Genomic DNA, 18,239 nt, shown 5'->3' with positions numbered 1-18,239 from the left:
GGCTGGGTCCCGTTGTCCCTGAAAATAGATGCGCGGTATAGTTCTATTATCGAGTTCACTCAGAAAGTGGCTGCCGCGATCGATTTCGCACGATGTCGCTAATTATTCACTTACATCTCGTTTGGAAAATACCTGACCTTGCGCGTGGCGAACGAATTTAGCGGCGCCTGACGTGGTCTTCCCTGGAGGAGATTAACGGAGATTTCATTGTATCGGGTTCCCCCCCCCCCCATCATTATCATATGCAAAATCGTATAGATTTTCTACGTATGTAGCTTAACGTTCGCAGAGGTGCCATCGTGTCCCCGTCTGCGTATTTGACACCCCGAAGTCGTGCAGTACACAATGTTTGTGTACATACCCCACACTCTCGTGAAACGCACGCGATTATATTTCCATTCGAGTTCGAAGTGCGCAGTTTGCAGGCGGACATTCACAAAAGCTCTTTCCCGTAACGAATTTCGAACCGGTATCGAAATCCGCGCGAGCAGGATAACGAAAGTAAACAGTTGTATGAACGATCGAAATTGTATCACGGGCGAGACGGTGCGACGGGTTTGCATCTCGCCTCGTCCTGCGTTGAAAGTATCGTATGCTTTTCGGTTTCCACTTTATACTAACGATGTATAAGCCGTCATACTTATTTAATAAAAAGACACAGACTTATATATATTTAAGAATTATATATTATATATATATATATATACATATATGTATATGTGAATAAGAGAATTGAGTGTGGATAAGAGAGAGCGAGCTAAGCTAATACAATCTGTCTAATAAAAGCGTGACCGGAATAACTTGTTTCGAAAACTTTTAAACAAAAGGGAGATCGATCGTTTATTGTCTGACCTTTATAAGGAAAAAAAAAAAAACATTCAGTGTCATGTAAGCAAAATTGTTCAAAACCGTGTTTCTCCGAAAGGATTAAAAACGTAGCGCAAAATGAATCAGCATGGAAAACATTCGCACGTACAAAACTAAAGCTTCTTCTGGAAAGATAAAAGTTGGTTCGATAGATTCGTTTTATATAGAGATCTTTATTTCAATTTAAAACATGACTCTAAAATATCAGACAACGACGGCGAATCATAAAAAAAAAAGTATTAATCTAGTAGTATATCATTATAATTTCAGAGCGGTCATTCTCTTAATATACGGATTGTATCGTGGCAGCTGCGATCAGCTGCGGTTGCGAGCGTGTCGCGGGATCCGATTGACAAGCACTGCCGTTAATGTTGTTCGGGTACTCGCGGAGGAAATACAACGACAGAGAATTGCCGTCGCTATATACCGAGTGCTACACTTGACAAACGTCCTTCATAAATTTTAACATGTACGCAGAGCCTTCTGATTTCGTTTGTCGTCACTGCCACGTTTCGCATTTAAAAAGGACGAGAGGCTCGTGGCCACACCGCCGAATCGTCCACAGGATTTTCCCCGTCAGGAACCTCGATCGCGTCCTTCTCTCATTATCGCGGGGAAAAGCCAAGAGAGACACGGCCGTCGCGTGCGTGGAATTGCCCGCGAGTGATCTCGTCTCTCTCATATTCTAATCGTACGCGCGTTTAGCGTTAAATGTGCGGCGTTAATACGGACGTTCCTCTTTGCGTCTTTTCGAATATATTGCGTCGTACAGATTGACGTACATGGAAACACGCTCGTGCATGTATTCGTATATACACAGACACAACAGACACACCCGTATACGGCATTATCGGGTGCAAGAGTTATCGTCCCGACAGGCGAGAGACGTTTTTATTTCCGTAAAAAATTCAGCTGGAGAATAATCTGTCTCGCGCGGCATGTAAGATATGTGTCAGGCAATGTTCGAGCGCGATCCGATAGAATCCATGTAGCTGTCACCCTATACTTTGCGAACGTACGAGTGCTCGCAGCTCTGCCGCGGTAAAAGAAGGGAAAAGGAAGGGCCCCGCATTTATCTGTCAGTTTCCCGCGCTAAGATTTCACTTCTTAATTTCCATCTTATGTATTACAAGCGCGCGATAAAAATAACAAATGGTAAGCAAGGGGCGCGCGCGCATGTATATGTGTGTATGTGTGTGAGAGTGTGCTCCGCTGTCGAGGGGAAGCGAATGGTAAAATATTGATGCCACCTCTATACGCTGTGTCCGCTGAATATTTTATTAAAACGGCGGCTATGAAGGTGGTAGATCGTGCAAGCGTCTTAAAATAAGTACCAGGAAGGCACGCGGCAGAGTTTCCCGGGGGGCCGTACGGTCGGAAATCGACTCCATCCATCTGAAAAGCTTGTCAATTCTGCATTCAACGTTTGTAATTAATAATGTAAGGGGACTGAGAGGAGAGCGGGGTGATTCGCGGCGTCCGGTGGAGCGAAATTAGTGTGTCATGCTTCGTAGTATATATATGTAGAGATAAATCTGAACACATCGTGTGTCGAGTTAAGATGACTCTTTGTTAAGCTTCGACGAGAGGGAGAAAAAGATAAAGAGAGAGAGAGAGAGATATGAAAATGAGATAATCCCGATAATTTTCCCTTTTAAGGACATTTCTCTTGTACATTCTCAGAAATATTCGGTTGAAACGTCCCGTATTATTTCTATTTTAATCGTTGCTGATAATATAGTTGAGCAATAATTGATCAATATCGAGCAATTATTGTCAGTTTCGTTCTGAATTAGCGTCCTAAAAAAATGTATACATCTTCGGCAACGAATATTTCGAAATTGCGAAAAAAGGGACGTAGACCGTCTCAGTAAGCATAAATCATTACTGCCATGCCATTATAATGATATTCAATACATGTAACATTTTTAAATATGTCGTATTTAACGTTGTACACAACATCAATATAGATAAACTACGACTTTGTAATGTTTTTTAAAACTTCTCAGCAATGTTTCGAAAAAAAATCATGTATCAAATATAATCTTTTTAAAATATTTATACAATACCATTTTAAAAATACAGATGAAATCAACATTTTTAAATGTGAACCAACACATAATCAGGTTAACTGTAAATAAAAAAGGTACAAAGAATAAAATATACAGAGTTCTAACGTTTCCTTTCATTGAAGGATCCGATATACCTCTTTGAACTCTTCAATTGGCAATCATGCGTCCATCAACATTTTTAATTGTTACTTTAATGTTTCTTGCTTACTGGGATGTTGGCACGTTATATCGACCAACCTTGATTGCCACTAAAAATGTATTCTGGAGAAGTGTCTGTTCTCTGTTCGTCGAACCAAGCGCAACGACGCTCTTATGTTTGTTGTGCGTGTACATTGAGTACGTATCGGCGTGTGCGTGTGTGTATGTGTGCAATTTCAACCCCTTGCGCATAACCCTCTCTCTTTCTCTTTCTCTTTTGCCCTTCATTGTACATAGTACTTCAGCCCACCCCTTCCCTCCTCCTCATCTTGCGCACGAGTAGACTTTAAGTGACACTCGAGAGAACGAAATGATTCTTGCCAAATTCTCGATGGGACGTAGGGACAAATGATTGCATTTAAAACGAAATCGCAAAAAATATATTGGTATTATAAACGACTGGTATTCTCGTTATCTCTTCGTTATTCTTGCCCACCCGCAGTCTCAGTTGTACAGACTTGCTATCAGCCTTACGATCAGGACATGGTGGACCGTGTCTTGTAATTTGCAGTCGGTATTATTTGTCACCATTCATCCGAATGCCCGCGGAGATACATGAAAGTGATCGGTCTTTTCATTTTTCGCGGGCCTCGAGGTTTTTTTTTGGAGAATCTTTGTAGATAATATTGTAACTGGACGGACACACACGATTCAGCGCCGTATGCCCGTGTAAAATTATCAGCTCATTAATGGGCTAAAATCTAAATATCGTTATTGTAAATATACGCAAGACGTGAATTTTTCGAAAATATCCTAGCCAAAAGAGTCGTCAAGTTACGAAAGTCGTTACGTTAATTTGGAATTCTTGTATGTCGCAATTAAATCTCCTCCGCATTCGCGGAGTACACAAATTTTTCATGTATATCTTGTATACAGTAGAACGTACTTGGCGCGTGTGTTATAGTTTTCTACTGTGCATTTTTAACAGTAACATCAGTTTTGGCGTTGATGTTGTATCGTTACGCTAATAATAAATTAGCGTACTTTGTACGAGTTGATTTCGGTGACGAAAATTGTGTATATGCTCTATACATATATATATATACAATAGTACAATTAATATGCAATCTTGAGATATGTGAAGTTTATATAATTTTATCGCTTTCTTTTTATAAATATCTCAATAAAAAGGTATTAAAAAAAATGATCTATTGTATATTTACATTAAAACTATCAACGCAGACTTGTATTACGAATGATGTTACGTGTGTAATAATTATTAGCGATAGTAATATTATGTCATTATTTTCTACATACTTAATATTTTTGTAATAATAATGCGAAAAGCTTAAAGATAACAAATTTACATGGCACGTTTGTACAATTATTAATAAATTGTATAATATGGAATTGTATTTATATAGGCAGTAAGAAAGTCAAACACTACACAAAGGCCCAATTGTATTAATATCGATTGAATGTAATTCGAGATTAAACTTCAATATAAATACACACACTAGTGGTATCGTCTATTTAGGATTTTTGTCTTTGTCACAAGGGGACGCGATTCTTTCTCTTTCTCTCATACTCTTTCTGGTCGTACTAAATATATTCATGAAAAATAACAATAAAAACTGTCGCCCTTTCTCCCAGATTAACAAAATTACAAAATAATTACACTATCAATAAAAAACTGTTGGTATTATTTCTATAAAATACACTATTTGTATACGATCTTACTATTTCTCGTTTGTTATTTTTTTTTCTTTCATAAATTCAGCCGTTTTTATTCTACCCCTGATTTTATCTTATATAATAACGATTTATCCTGAGATTTGGCTGAAGATAATGCAGAGGAATTGGACGAAGAGCTCTTTGAACCCGTGGCAGTACCTGTGTTACGTTTGTCCTGCTTGGCTTTCTTCATCATGTCTTTCAGTCTTTTATCCGCACTGATAATATGAATATTTGGTGTCACCTTGGCTCCACTGCCTACAAAGATTAACAGTTTAATGATTAATTTTATACACATGTATCAATTACAAACCTGTGTTCTTACTTGAGCTAGGTTTTTTCTGCTCCTTAGATTTGCTTTCTATCACAGTCTTTGGCGAATTCCTTTCTTTCGAGACCTATAATTATAATAATCATTATCAGGATTTAGTTTTCACTCTGCAGTCATATTGTAAATTATGACATTAGAAATAAAAAAATCATGAATTTTTTATGTATATATATATGCTGAAATAAATAATTTCTTTTGTATGCCATATGTTTGAATAATAAAATCTATTGAAAACTATACATCTTATATTAATGTATATATAATTTAATCTGCATATGCCTTATGCATCCAAAAATAAATGTTACAATAGGTAATAATACAAGATTTATTTATTAATTTAAGAACTAAAAAGAATTTTTAGTATATTTTATCAAGTTATCAAAAAAAAAATATATATATATAGCAACATGTAAAAAAAATTATTTTGACATGCAAGATTCCCATGATTTTTCCTATCTGTCAAGATAATATAATTGCAATAAAAAAATAAGTCTTACAGTAAAATATTTGTATGAGCATTACACAAGTAAAATGCATATTATACAATATTTCAGTTAAAATTTAACATGAATTCATTAATATTAAATACTTAAATGATAAAAATAGATTTTTTATGAGTAAATAAAATGTGATATATAAAATATCGTGATAAATATTGTGATATATAAAATATGCCAAGAAATTGTTACACAAATTGTAAACGTGGATGAATACACACACCTGAGACTTTGAACAGTTGGAGCAGTACCACACCTGCTTTGGTACATTGTCTATCTGCGAGTCTAAGATGTGAGGAACATGACATTCCTGATGATACAGAGAATGACACTCGTGACATTCCACAAGTCTATTTCTCGCCCCAACGTCCATCCCCTTGCAAATAACGCATGTAAGATCATCTTCTAGAATTTCCAGTGCCAATGTATCATCGGACTGCAGGATGTCTGGTGGGGTGTCGCGCGCTGGCAAATTAACTGGCGAGCTGTTTTTACTTGATTTATTCGAGTGCTTGGACGAGCTGGAACTTTTGCTCTTCTTACTGCTGCTGCTACTGTGATCGCTCAACACTGGTTCCTCCATCATATACTGAAAATATAGAAAAACTCAAACTTTTACTTAACATCAACAGCACAAACGATCATCGATTTACCTTTTTATGCAGCACATTGGATAGCATTTTGGATGGTCCATACTTTTGTTTAATCGCCTCGTCTAACAGAGCTCGTAGCTGTTCCGCAGAGTCCTTGTTGGTGGAGTACAGAAGTCGCAACCCCTGCGTAAACTGGGGATCCAGCTCCAGCTGAGTCATCCCTTCGGAAGCTCGGTCCTCCCTCGGTGCAATATTAATCTGTCGCTGTGGCATAACAAATTTTAAATAATCCTGACGAAGGAACAAAGTTCGGTCAGGTTATGCTTTGCCACAACAACAAAAACCGCGTATCCCTTAAATGCAAATATTATATTACATATTAATTTCACGAGGATGGGCTGTACAAAAAAAAACCTGCCTTTTTCTCTTGCATAAAAAAAAATCGTTCGAAGAATAGTAAAATCAACGCTCTTTTGTTTGCACTTGGCGGATCGTTTGATATTTACCCTCGTATTAGACAGAACTGTGCGACACGTTTGCCGTTTAATTCACACGCGTAAGTTTCGAGTTGATTCAAAGAATCTTTACGATTATATTCCAGATGCAATATCGACGTTCTGTTATCATCGACGCCAATCGTTAACGTGTCGTGCAGTTTGCTATGGAATGTTATCCTGTTTTAGGTTATCGCGTGAATCTTCCGAACGCCGAGTTCTCTTGTGAAAGTTGTGAAGCTAAAAATGACCGAAACTCAGTACAAGTATATTTATGTACGTTATATATAAATCAATGTAATTAAACAAAAAAAGATATTTATTTTTTATCTGAGACTATAAAATAACAAAGTGCTGCAATATGCTTCTCTCGTCGCATAGTAAAATTGTAATTTGCGATCGAACTTTTGAATCAATTTAAAAAAAAAAGACGCAGATTATCGCTCACTGTACTGCTGTATTTTTTTTTAATTTACATGTATGTTTATTTTAAAGCGTAGAAATAGAATTTATTTGAAAAAGAAAGATTCGATCGTTAAAAATTTCCAAATTTATCGGCATTTACGTAGAAATAAAAAAGGAATAAATATAAAGGGAGAGCGAAGGAACGGCCAACGAATACGGATTCGATACGAATCAATAAGAGTAATTTAATCGGCAAATTTTCGCGCTTTCTTCCCGGCTGAATATTTGAAAATGCCGCCGTAATTGCGGGATCGAATGCACGACACCTACGGGTCCATCGCGGTCGACAAGAACTCGGGGAATGTGGGGGAATGCAGGTTGCATCGCTACGCGAGCCCAACAACTCGCTCCTGCCCCCCTGCACGCATTCCAGACTCGATCTCGCGAAGCTTCGATTCGCAGATGCGAATTCGAGTGTGAAGTAAATTCTGGGGGCAAAAGCGTCCTCTTTCCGTCCCGCTCTCTCCGTCTCTCTCGCTCTTTCTCATCGCGATGAACGGAGGCGCGGGTGGTCGAGCGAGTAGCGCCTCCACCACCGCCACCGCCACCGTCGCCGTCGACGTCGCTGTCGCTGTCGCCGCCGCTGCTGCGATCGAAAGAGGCGACGAGAAAAGGCGAAAATATAACCAAAGAAAGACCAAAATAGTAACCCTCGCGCGGGCGACGGTGCGGCAGCGAGAGCGTGGATCTCTCGCGCGGGTTAGTGCGCAGGCGCGTAGCTAGGATACGATACGCGTGTCTCGCTTCCGCCGGTCGTTCGGCGCATCGTCCCGTCTCCGTCTGTCGCACGGGCGACGCGTTTCAGGCGACTCCGTCGAATTTTCGACTGGCAGTTGGCAGCCGTGCGTAAAAGAAATAAATAATCAAAGCGACCATGAAGTGACAAATAAAGTCGGGGATCGAGAGAACAATGCTCGCGCGTACGACGGCAAGGAGGACACCCCGAGTCGCGCAGGTAGCGTGCGTTCGCCCCACCGTTTGATACCCGGACCCGCCGCCGCGTCCGTGCGAGTGGCCCCGCGGCGTGAACGCGCCGCGCACCGCCACTGCTCCGCCACCACCGCCGCAGCCGCAGCAGCCGCGCGCGACACACACCACACAGCAGCAGCAGCAGCAGTAGCAGTAGCAGTAGCAGCAGCAGCAACAGCAGCCGAAAAGGTGCTCACCGTGGAGGTGAGGGTGACACTTGGGACGAACTTTCTCCCACGCGGCCAAGTGCTACAGGACTATCGGTGCGTTCCGGCGCAGCTTCCAGCCGGTTCGCGCTAACATAATCGTTCGTCCCGGTCGCGACAGTCGGATCGCTCTCTCTCTCGATTATCCAGGTGACGAGGCTCCCACGCAGCATCTCCGGGTCACGGTGCGATTGATTTGGAGATTCCCCGTCGTCCATACCGGATTCACCGTATTATCCGATGAGAAGTGGCCACATGGCGATGCTTAAAGCCGCGAACGGTTTCGTGGGTGCCGTCTGGTGAGCGTGTGCGATCTACGGTGCGACTACGGACGACGTGCATCTCGCCGTTAACTGTTGTCCTTTGTTTGTCTCCTCCGTTTCTCTTGCCGCGCGTGACACTGGGCATCGGGGACGCGAATCTAGTGCTGTGGTGGCCATGCCGCTTTTCCCGCTGTTCAACCATACCAGTAAGGTTTGACCCCGCTCGGTTGTTTACGAACGCGGAACGCTTCAGCCATGAAAACCGAGAAGAAGCCCAACGAGCCCAGCTGTTGTCCACCAACCACGGTTGTCAAGGATGAGCCTGATGCCGACCCTGTCAAGATCAAGGAAGAAGGCACAGGTGGTAATGATGATGCAACTGGAGAGGACACCTCCGAGTGTCCAAGAGACCCTTGCTTGGATCCGTCTAACGGTGAAGGCACGATGCCTGGAGAGAATGCTAATGGTAACCAGCCCATTTTGAATTCGGTCAAGCAAGAGGGAGACCCTAATAATCCAACTGATGATCTACCTGGTAAGCTTAACTTTATTCACATCTTAGATCTTTGCTTGTATTTTATTTATATATTGAGCATTTGTTATATTTGTTATTTTTTTGCTTTATATTAGATTAATCAAATTATCCTTTTTGCTGTAGATTATAGTGGAAATGTTATTACAGCGGACAGCATTCAACCACTTGTTAGTAATGTTGTGGGAAAACCAATGGGAACTAGTACGAGCAGCGGGGAGGGTCAATACATGCAACAGCAAAGTCAAGTTTTTGTATTTTCTACTGCGTTGGCGAATAAAGCCGCAGAGACGGTGTTGCGAGGCGAATATCCTTCAATTATTGCTTATCATAGTGCGCAACCAGGCACTAAAAAATATTTGGAGGTATTATGCATTTAGCATTAAATTATTTTAATACTATAATGTACATTCTCTATTACACACACAACCAGCTTATAGAATTTTTCTTGTTTAAATAATATCTGCAATATTATTTTATATCCTTATTTTTTCACTTATTTATAAGTCTGTATTTTTTATTTATATCATTTTGGAATGTCTCACAAAAACGTTATTTTTAATAGTTTGTTTTTTTTATACACACCATATTACTTATTATTTATTTTAATTGCCATTAATATGTATCGTTTTTATTCTTTTAGAAACATCCAAATAAAGTAACTCAATCATTTCGACAAAATCCTGCTCAATGGTTAAATAATCTTGCTATGATGAAACAGAAAGGCCATCAGGGAAATGCGAATAATACTTTCCCAACTGAACAACCCCCGGATTTACCAGCACTAGATCCAAATGCTTCACAATTTTGGAACGAACAACCTAATTTGCGAAACATAAATGGTGGAAACTCCCTTGGTAATTCTGAACCATCATTGGATGATGGAAACATAGACGTGCCTTGCCTTGTGCCGAATTCACCTGGTAATTCAGGTAATTTTTATTCTATCTTTTATCTAAATCAGTTATTAACTTTTTATGTAAGATTTAATTTTTCTGTATTTTCAATACAGCCAACCCTCAACCCGCTAATAACGCTACCATGGGCCACAGTCCAAGTTTGTTAGGTGGCACAACGAGCCCAGGTCCAGGAGGTTTACAACCATCTCTCCAAGGTGTTAAAGTCCCAGATGAAAATTTGACACCAAAACAAAGGCAGCACAGAGAAGTCCAACTAGCGACTTTACGAAAAATGCAAATGATGTTATTTCCTGGTCATAAGGAGGATCAATCTGGCAATGCTTTAACAGACACAACGCAAGGAACGACAGTGTCATGCCCTACCACGAATGTTCCTCCTGTTGGTGTTCCAAATCAATGTTCTCCATCTATGGATTGGCATAAACTACAGCATCAATTTCTTGATGGAAAAAATAAGGTATGTCTTTTTTATGTGATAAACTTGAATTAAATAATGCCGTGAATAAAATTATTTCTTATAAAAAAAAAAAAAAAAAATTAAAAAAATTATAGATGCATACTTGCGTTGTAGGCAACTGTTGGTAATCCTGGTGCAGTACCATTGCGCGGTACCAATATGGTCGGAGTACCGCGAAGTCAAGGCCCGCCACCACCGTATCATCAAACGACTCGATCTGCCAGCGTGCCGATCGCGATTCAAAGTCCGAATCCATCGTCTCCCAATAATCCGACCAGCAATTTATCTTTACCATCACCGCGTGCAAGTTCCGCTCTGAATTCACCGGCGGACTGCAATAGGCAGTTTCAGCTTGGTAATCAGAGGACCAGCCACTTGCCGGGACAAAGCCCGACAAGTCAAGACTCTCCGAATCCGACGGTTGCGACGGCAGCCGTTTCGACGACGCGATTGAATCACAGCAATCCAGGAACACCAGTCTCTCATTCCCATATTGCTGCCCTTAGTCCTAGTGGTACTACTGCTCAAAAGGATGCTTCCCTCGATTTTCCTACCAATCAACAACCAAACGGTAAGTTTACTTGAAGATTTTTTTTTATAACAACTTTCTTTTATTTGGTCGAGATATAACTTAAAAAAAAATCTTTTATTATCTATAAATTAAATTAGGTATTTCTTTTTTTCGCGTTAGTGGACGGTATGTTTTGCCGAACACTACAATCCTTAGCTCAACAAAAACAGCAGCATGCTGGAAACGTTAATGCATCGGCCGTGAAAGAAGCAAATTTGATGCCAGTACCGAGCCCTCATCAACTTCAATATCTTAGTACGTTTGAAGGACAGGAATTGACCATTCAAAAACAACCTAATACCAGTTTAAAGGATGGCAATTCATCTACGTGAGTATTTGCATTCTCTGATTTAATTTTAGAATATATATAACTTGATATATAACTTGAGCGAACAAATTTCGATTAATTTTGATTTATATAAATCTTGCATAATCATGATGCTTTTTGTTCGTAACAGAAACACCGGTAGTTCTACTGAGATGCCCAATAGAATCTTATCAGGAAGTCTAGATAGCAACAGTCAATTCCCTACCAGATCGGAAGGCGCGAGTCCTGTACAAATGGACAGTATGAACCGAGGATTCGCGGGTTCTCTGCATAGTCCTCACACGCCACACACGCCACATACGCCGGGTAGCGCCGCGCCGCATACTCCAGCGGATCCCGCGAAACCGGGCAACAAGTCCAGCGCGAGCGCGCAAAGTAGTCCGACACCGCACAACACCAGTATACCCGATAGCATGGGTCCTCCGCGAACAGTGCCGGCATCGCCTACCATGAAACCCGACACGTCACCACCGTCCGCAAAAGATGTTCAGCAGCAACAACAACAACAACAACAACAACAACAACAAGTACAGTCGCAGCAGCAACCACAACAGCAGCAGCAGCCTCCGCAACAGCAGCCTACAGTGGTAAATCCAAACAATTCTGGTAGTACGACGGTAGTATCTTCATTGAGCGGTGGTCCCGCCAGTGCTACTTCTTTCACCTGCGGCAGACCATCCATTAACGTGAGTCAACCATCTGACAATGTGCCTCTCAATCCTAACAATATTGGCGGTCGACTTGGCGGCTTAAACACGATGGGTACGAATTTCGATCCTATAACGTCTCTGGCGCAGATGAGTCAACAGCTCACGAACACGGCGGCGAGCAATTCGCTGGGCAATGAGCCCATGCATTCCGGTAATGCTGGCATGATGCCGTTTGGCAATCCACATGCCGGCATGCACATGATGCAGATGGGTGGAGAGATGAACGGCAGTTGTCATATGGGTGCAACTAGCGGGGAACCGGGCAATGAGGTTGGCGGTATGTGCATGGGTCTCGCGGGTCCTCCAACGAGTTACAGTCCTACCACTTCACATACAGGCAGCCCCGGCGGAGTTCCCAACAAGATGGGACATCCCGCCATGATGGGTGGCCACGGGATGATGGGCGGTCATTCGGGCGTCGGTACAGCCGGCCCTGCTTATCCTGGCGGTGACCCTGGACATGCGCCTCCACCAAGATTAATAAGTGGCCATGGGATTACGGGACCTAGTCCCTACAATGGCGCGAACGTTCAAGTAAAGCCGAATGCGCCTAATACCATACAATACTTACCGGCCAGGCCAAACGTCGGTCACGCGCCTCGGGGTCCACCCAGTCTGGATTTCCTTCAGCGATTCACCAATCCGTTGTCTAATCTAGAGTCGAAAATGGGAGGAACTCCCTCCGTGAACCTTCAGTACTTCCCAAACGGTTGCGTGCCGAATAGTATGGGGGGTCCGCACAGCGGTATGCCGTCCAATATGAATGCCGCCGGAATCCCCGGAATGGGTGCCTCACCTAGAATGGATGGTCAGTCCATGAACACCTCCGGCACCATGCACCCGTCCATGAGACCGGTCGGCAATATGCGACCGCAACCGAACTTGATGCGGATGCAGCATATGGTAGGTGGCGGCGTCTTCCCAGGTGGTTCCATGGATTCCGATAAAGTCTTCCCACCCGACATGGTGTCGCAAAACCTATCGAATCAGCCGAATCCAGGCATGTACGGCGTATCCAGTAATAAGGCCAGTCCGATGGGATTGGGACCGCCACCCGATGCTACTCAGCCTCTACCACCGAGCATGGGCGGCGCAACCAGCAATTTCAAAACCGGTCCATTTGTCGGTAGCGGACCCAGCATGTCAGACCCAAATTATGCTCAACAGTTTCACAACTTCCAGCAACAGCTTTATGCCACTGGCACCAGAGGCAGCGGGCCGCCGCATCCTAATCTGCATCCACCGCCAAACTCGCATTCGCATCAACAATTTTTCATGCCGAAGTGAACGTTGCTCGGTACTGATCCATATCGTAACGACGGCAATGACGAGAACGAGAATGACGATGGGTACAAGGATGATTTTGACGGTGGCCTTTCATCCCTCTTTTTCTCTTTCTCAATAACTCTTTTGCTCTCTTTCTATCTATCCATCTTTATCTCTATCTTTCGTCTATCAGCAGGGATGTTTCTATTAATCACGCGAGATAGTTCTGGAAGTGTAAATTGTGTTAGAGCGATGTTGCAAAGGACAGTTATAGGAACGAGCATCGCTGAGTTACCTTCAAGGATCAATTCTAACGATTGACGTGCGACGAAAATTCGAATTGACTCTTGATTTTTGTATATGACATTTACGTTTATATTATGCGAGATTTTTATCGTTTTTGTTAATTTTTAGATCATGACATCGAATGTCGTATATATTTTCAAATTTACTATTTTGACATCTTGAAAGTGTCATTTTAAGCCGAAATCTTCCGGAGCTATTTGTAAATCCTAAATGTTGACGGAGACGCATGAATATTCTCCCACGCGTTCATGTAAATACTGATGTACAATCTGGTTTTTCTTTTTCCCCTTTTTTTTGTAGAAGTTACTTCAGCGATTGAAAAGCACATTGCTAGATTATAAGAAATATATTACTACAACTCGAGTGTAAAAAAATGAGAGGAAGAAAACAGTTGAGATTTCTTCCTTTTTTGCGCTTTGTTTATAATGGTTGCTCGGGGTAAAATGTGCAGAAGTGCATGGTACAATGAGCAAGAGGATTCTGGTACATCGGTACCGTAATTCATCCTTCCTTTATCACTAAAATACTTAAAACACAGTCAAACCAGCTCAAATTTATTATTGTACATATATACCATATACATATTATACATATTATATATATTATATATATATATATATATATATATATATACCTGTTGCAACATAATCCTTCAATATTGCCCATCCCCAATGCTCCTTCATCAATCCTTCCTATGACCAACTTTGTGCATAATCATGACTTCCCCTCCCCCGTCCCCTAAACCTTACCTGTAGTTTACATTATAAGGAAAGAATTAATTGAACTAAGAACAATTATGTTGTTGATGAATGATTTTTATTATAAATGAAAAATAAAGATATTTACAAGAAGTCAGTACGATAGTTGATCGATAATCGTTTTGCGATTCAAGAACGGCCGTCGGAGTTCACAATAAGGCCCGTATCTGCAAAGATGCGGGTCACGACTAATTTAAAAAGCGCTACGTTTTCAACAAGTGAGCAGGCTGTTTCTCAACTTACTCAAATCTGTGATAGTCAAAGCAAGAGAACGTATCCTTTCCTTTTGGTCTCTTCCAAAAGATGCAAAATACATATCTGCTCTGTTTGGGGAATGATTCTTTAATACTACACTTGACGATTGTCAACTTAATCCGAGCATTATGCATAGATGATGTAAAAAGGAGAGATAGGGGGACAAAAGAAGAAAAGTTAGATTCCTTCAGGCAACTTGAGCAATGTGAAGCAGTGACACGGCTACATCGACATAGTTACGTTTGTGATAAAATAATAAGAATTTTAGAACACTGCGACGACGGGGCTTGCGCAGAGCGTTAACACCATCTATTACATAGGAGTAAGATCTTTTTCTACAACGTCATATTTAGCTTGTAAAACGAGCTGTGTATAATTTCTTCTATAGATTCATGTTGGAATTATCAATCTCGTATCTCGCTAGCGAAACATACTACTTGCGCCGAAGTAGTTTTTCATAAACTCTGCAATCGTTACGAACAACGATATACCCGCGCAAATAGGAGACCTACATTTCGCTTCCTTAGGATCAACGAAGCTATGAGCTCAATTATAAATGTAAAGCTTATTGTTAGTCGACTTCCCTTTGTAATAAGTCACACATTATCGGCCACTTTATATCCAAAGGTGCATACTAAATTACTAAAACTTGTTGCGTTGTGTATATTTCTTAGTTGCCGAGCACTGGTTGCGTTTTTTCGTTTCCTGGTTCGCCTGTAAAAAATTGATACGTTGAATGAGAGAGGAACGCTTGCACTTCTTAAGAATTCGCTAAAATCGACGCTAATTTCTCTACTCGATGTCTACGCGATATATCGAGATATAATCGCAATAAAAGCAAGCTATACTTTAAGTCTTAAGGATCTGGGACTATACATTATTTAGCAAAATTCATCACACTGTATGCTGTCTGCAACTGATCATCATAATCAATTTTATACCCGAAACCCAAGTCAAACCTGTCCTTCTGTACAGCCTTTCATTGGTTGGATGTGCCTGAATCGCGCCGATCATCTCCATTTCTGTAAATAAGTTTCATATCTTACAGCAAACAATCTTTTTTTTTATGTTAATAGTATTAATTTAATATAAAAAATTGTTAATTTTGTTAATGGAATGACTGATATATTTTGCATCGCATTACCGCTATTAATTTACCTTGACCGTTCCGCTTCCGAAGATGTAGTATTTCCATTTGTACTGAAAGGTAAAAATTCACAATAATATTTACAATGGATAACATACGCATGTACAGTTACCTTTTTTTTACTGGCACAAAGTCATCCCATTCGCTAAGGTCATATTTAGATAAATCACCATCTTCCTCCTCTTCCTCATCATCTTCCTCTTCTTCCTGTATGATTTACAATACCAATTAAGTATTTTAATTGATGCTACTAAAAAGCATGACTTGTCAATTCTGATAAAGATTTTACATTTTCTTCTTGCTCCTCTTCGTCTACTTCGTTTCTCTCTTCTTTGTCTCTAGATTTACTACGCGACGGGCTATTGTATTTGGAGTCCTTTGAGTCGTCATCGGAATTCTTCTCTAATTTCCGCTTTTTTTTACGCCGTCCAAACTCGTCATATTCGTCGTCTTCATCTCGCCTCTCTTTGTATTCGACGACCCCTCGATCGTTATACCCACCTCCGTATCCCGTGCGCTCCTCTATCTCACCGAATTTTGGAGCATTGCACATATTACACTGTTGCCGGCGAGCCCAGTTTACGTTACCGCATTTGCTGCATTGCCAATCGTCCGCGCTGCAATAAAATTTTTATACTTTACATACACATAAAGATAATTTGAAGAGATGATATTGCAGAAATATAAAATGTAAAATAACATTATATATTGTTACTACATTGTCTGTTTTTATACATATTTAATATTCAGAATTGTTGATATTTATTCTAACAGCCCAACACATATCATTACAACCTAATAAACAGATTCTCTTTGTATGCATAAAAACATTAGCTTTACTTCAAAGTCGTCCTTGATTCTCATCCTATTTTTTTATACAGACATTATCTATATTCATTAACTGTATAATGTATTCATGCACAATTTGCATACAATTGATTTTCATAAATTATTACCAATAGGAAATAACTTCAAAGGTAACATTACCTGAAAAGGCCTCTACTTTTTTCCGCGGCTGCTTTTCCAATTTCCTGACCTAATTTTTTCTTTTTCGGACATTCTCCTCTATCTGTATTAGAAAAAAAAAAATATATATATATATATATTGATAAAAAATATTTACAAGTTTCACACAATAGATGCTTAAAATGCTACTTTATTTGTACTTTTATTTATCTAATCTGCAAATGGCATTTTATGTTTTTAACATAAACTATTGTTACAACATTGCAAAATAGATTCTTGCAAGCGTGTAACATTAATATTTTAACTACACATAGCTGCATACCTTTCCCACAACGATTGCAGGAGTTACGCCTGGCAAAGTTTATATTGGCACATCTGAAAAAGAGAGGGGAAAATCAATGGATCATTATTCAATTGTAACGTACGCGAGTCCTGATTTAGGGAGATGAAAACACAGCTGCGGGGAGAGGGAGGGGTATGCGAACTACATCGTTACAGCAAAATTACGTACTGCGAGTCAGGGCAGACCCAGTCGCCGTCGTTGACGCCTCGCTGATTCTCGTCGTCGATCTTGCTGTCCATTTCGCCGTCCGAACAATCGAAGTCGCGCGCGTTTGCCCGCCCAAGTGGAATCCGTGACCTCAGATTCCGTATCGTGCTCCGTTCAGCGAACCTTGTGCCTAACCTTGCAGCGGTTCGTTCACGACGTATATTGGGTAATAATTTTTGTACTTTGCAACAGTCACCGTTGAATTTCTACCGCGGTTATTGCATTCTGCGATACGACACGAGCGGATCCAGTTTATGACCGAGTCGCAGTGCCTACAGCAAGTGGCATTAGATGATACCAATGAAAGATCGTCGGCATACGTACCTACACGCGAATCGGACGAGCGCGCCGTGATATCGGTGATATCTAGCTGCCGCTGCCGCTGCCCCCCTCTCTCACTCTCTCTCTCTCTCTCTCTCGCAGTCTGGTTGAAGCTTTGACTATATATACCTCTGGACTGCTAATACCTCCACTTTTCCATAAGATAGAAGGAGAGATCCGAGAATCTAAGATCTCAGCGCCCCTGGGTCCGGAAATTGGCCAAATCGAGAACTACTTAGCTATATTTCAAATAAGAATCGATAAGAATAACTCCGAATAAATAATTGAGTAATCCAGAAGTATTACTAAATAAAAAAATGATTCGTTCTTGTTTTGCTAAATTATATAATAATACGAGATAAAAAGTTGTAGGAGTAATTAAATGTAATCCGTAAAAAATACAAATTGATTTAAAATTAATTAAAAAGAAAATTAACAAATTTAATAATCGTCAATTAATAATAAAATAAAGTATGTACATATATAGTAAATAATACAATAAAATAAAATATATGTAAAAAGA

The 18,239-nt window shown here is 40.7% G+C and overlaps 3 protein-coding genes across 17 annotated transcripts; 1 reads left to right on the top strand and 2 right to left on the bottom strand.

Annotated features, from left to right (window-relative positions):
- Nucleotides 1-214: 214 nt before the first annotated feature.
- Nucleotides 215-7,650, bottom strand: LOC105197664 (integrator complex subunit 12). 7 transcript variants are annotated; one of them, XM_039454587.1, is made up of 6 exons: nucleotides 7,462-7,590; nucleotides 6,651-6,966; nucleotides 6,293-6,496; nucleotides 5,863-6,228; nucleotides 5,125-5,209; nucleotides 1,121-5,069 (listed from the first exon to the last, which is right to left on the bottom strand). In XM_039454587.1, the coding sequence occupies exons 2-6, from the start codon at nucleotides 6,663-6,665 to the stop codon at nucleotides 4,864-4,866; spliced, it is 876 nt and encodes a 291-aa protein (XP_039310521.1). In that variant the 5' UTR covers nucleotides 6,666-6,966; nucleotides 7,462-7,590; the 3' UTR covers nucleotides 1,121-4,863. The 7 variants fall into 7 exon arrangements, with proteins under 7 accessions (XP_039310522.1, XP_025987449.1, XP_025987450.1 ...); XM_039454588.1 differs by lacking the exon at nucleotides 7,462-7,590 and having other exon boundaries at nucleotides 215-5,069; nucleotides 6,293-6,585; nucleotides 6,651-7,454; XM_026131664.2 differs by lacking the exon at nucleotides 7,462-7,590 and having other exon boundaries at nucleotides 215-5,069; nucleotides 6,651-7,454.
- Nucleotides 7,651-8,052: 402 nt separating this feature from the next.
- Nucleotides 8,053-14,571, top strand: LOC105197666 (protein BCL9 homolog). Of its 3 annotated transcripts, none has more exons than XM_026131662.2 (7): nucleotides 8,053-9,164; nucleotides 9,288-9,526; nucleotides 9,883-10,093; nucleotides 10,174-10,538; nucleotides 10,653-11,109; nucleotides 11,230-11,437; nucleotides 11,568-14,571. In XM_026131662.2, the coding sequence occupies exons 1-7, from the start codon at nucleotides 8,885-8,887 to the stop codon at nucleotides 13,432-13,434; spliced, it is 3,627 nt and encodes a 1,208-aa protein (XP_025987447.1). In that variant the 5' UTR covers nucleotides 8,053-8,884; the 3' UTR covers nucleotides 13,435-14,571. The 3 variants fall into 3 exon arrangements, with proteins under 3 accessions (XP_025987447.1, XP_011162445.1, XP_011162446.1); XM_011164143.3 differs by having other exon boundaries at nucleotides 8,885-9,164; nucleotides 9,805-10,093; XM_011164144.3 differs by having other exon boundaries at nucleotides 8,885-9,164; nucleotides 9,312-9,526; nucleotides 9,805-10,093; nucleotides 11,568-13,434.
- Nucleotides 14,519-17,875, bottom strand: LOC105194719 (zinc finger Ran-binding domain-containing protein 2). Of its 7 annotated transcripts, none has more exons than XR_005575767.1 (8): nucleotides 17,357-17,777; nucleotides 17,168-17,220; nucleotides 16,867-16,948; nucleotides 16,169-16,496; nucleotides 15,992-16,086; nucleotides 15,877-15,932; nucleotides 15,609-15,754; nucleotides 14,519-15,446 (listed from the first exon to the last, which is right to left on the bottom strand). XR_005575767.1 is itself a non-coding variant. In XM_026131633.2 (8 exons), exons 2-8 carry the CDS (start codon nucleotides 17,425-17,427, stop codon nucleotides 15,712-15,714), a joined length of 714 nt encoding a protein of 237 aa, XP_025987418.1. In that variant the 5' UTR covers nucleotides 17,428-17,667; nucleotides 17,720-17,875; the 3' UTR covers nucleotides 14,519-15,711. The 7 variants fall into 7 exon arrangements, 3 of the variants coding, with proteins under 3 accessions (XP_025987418.1, XP_011158083.1, XP_025987419.1); XR_003268318.2 differs by having other exon boundaries at nucleotides 15,692-15,754; XR_003268317.2 differs by having other exon boundaries at nucleotides 14,519-14,644; nucleotides 14,721-15,754; nucleotides 15,891-15,932; nucleotides 17,357-17,774.
- Between the last annotated feature and the right edge of the window lie 364 nt (nucleotides 17,876-18,239).

This window comes from Solenopsis invicta, chromosome 10, assembly GCF_016802725.1.
Source record: "Solenopsis invicta isolate M01_SB chromosome 10, UNIL_Sinv_3.0, whole genome shotgun sequence".
NCBI classification, from domain to species: Eukaryota; Metazoa; Arthropoda; class Insecta; order Hymenoptera; family Formicidae; genus Solenopsis; species Solenopsis invicta.
The sequence above is the reverse complement of the archived record's forward strand: the minus strand, read 5'-3'. Positions and strand labels throughout refer to the sequence as shown.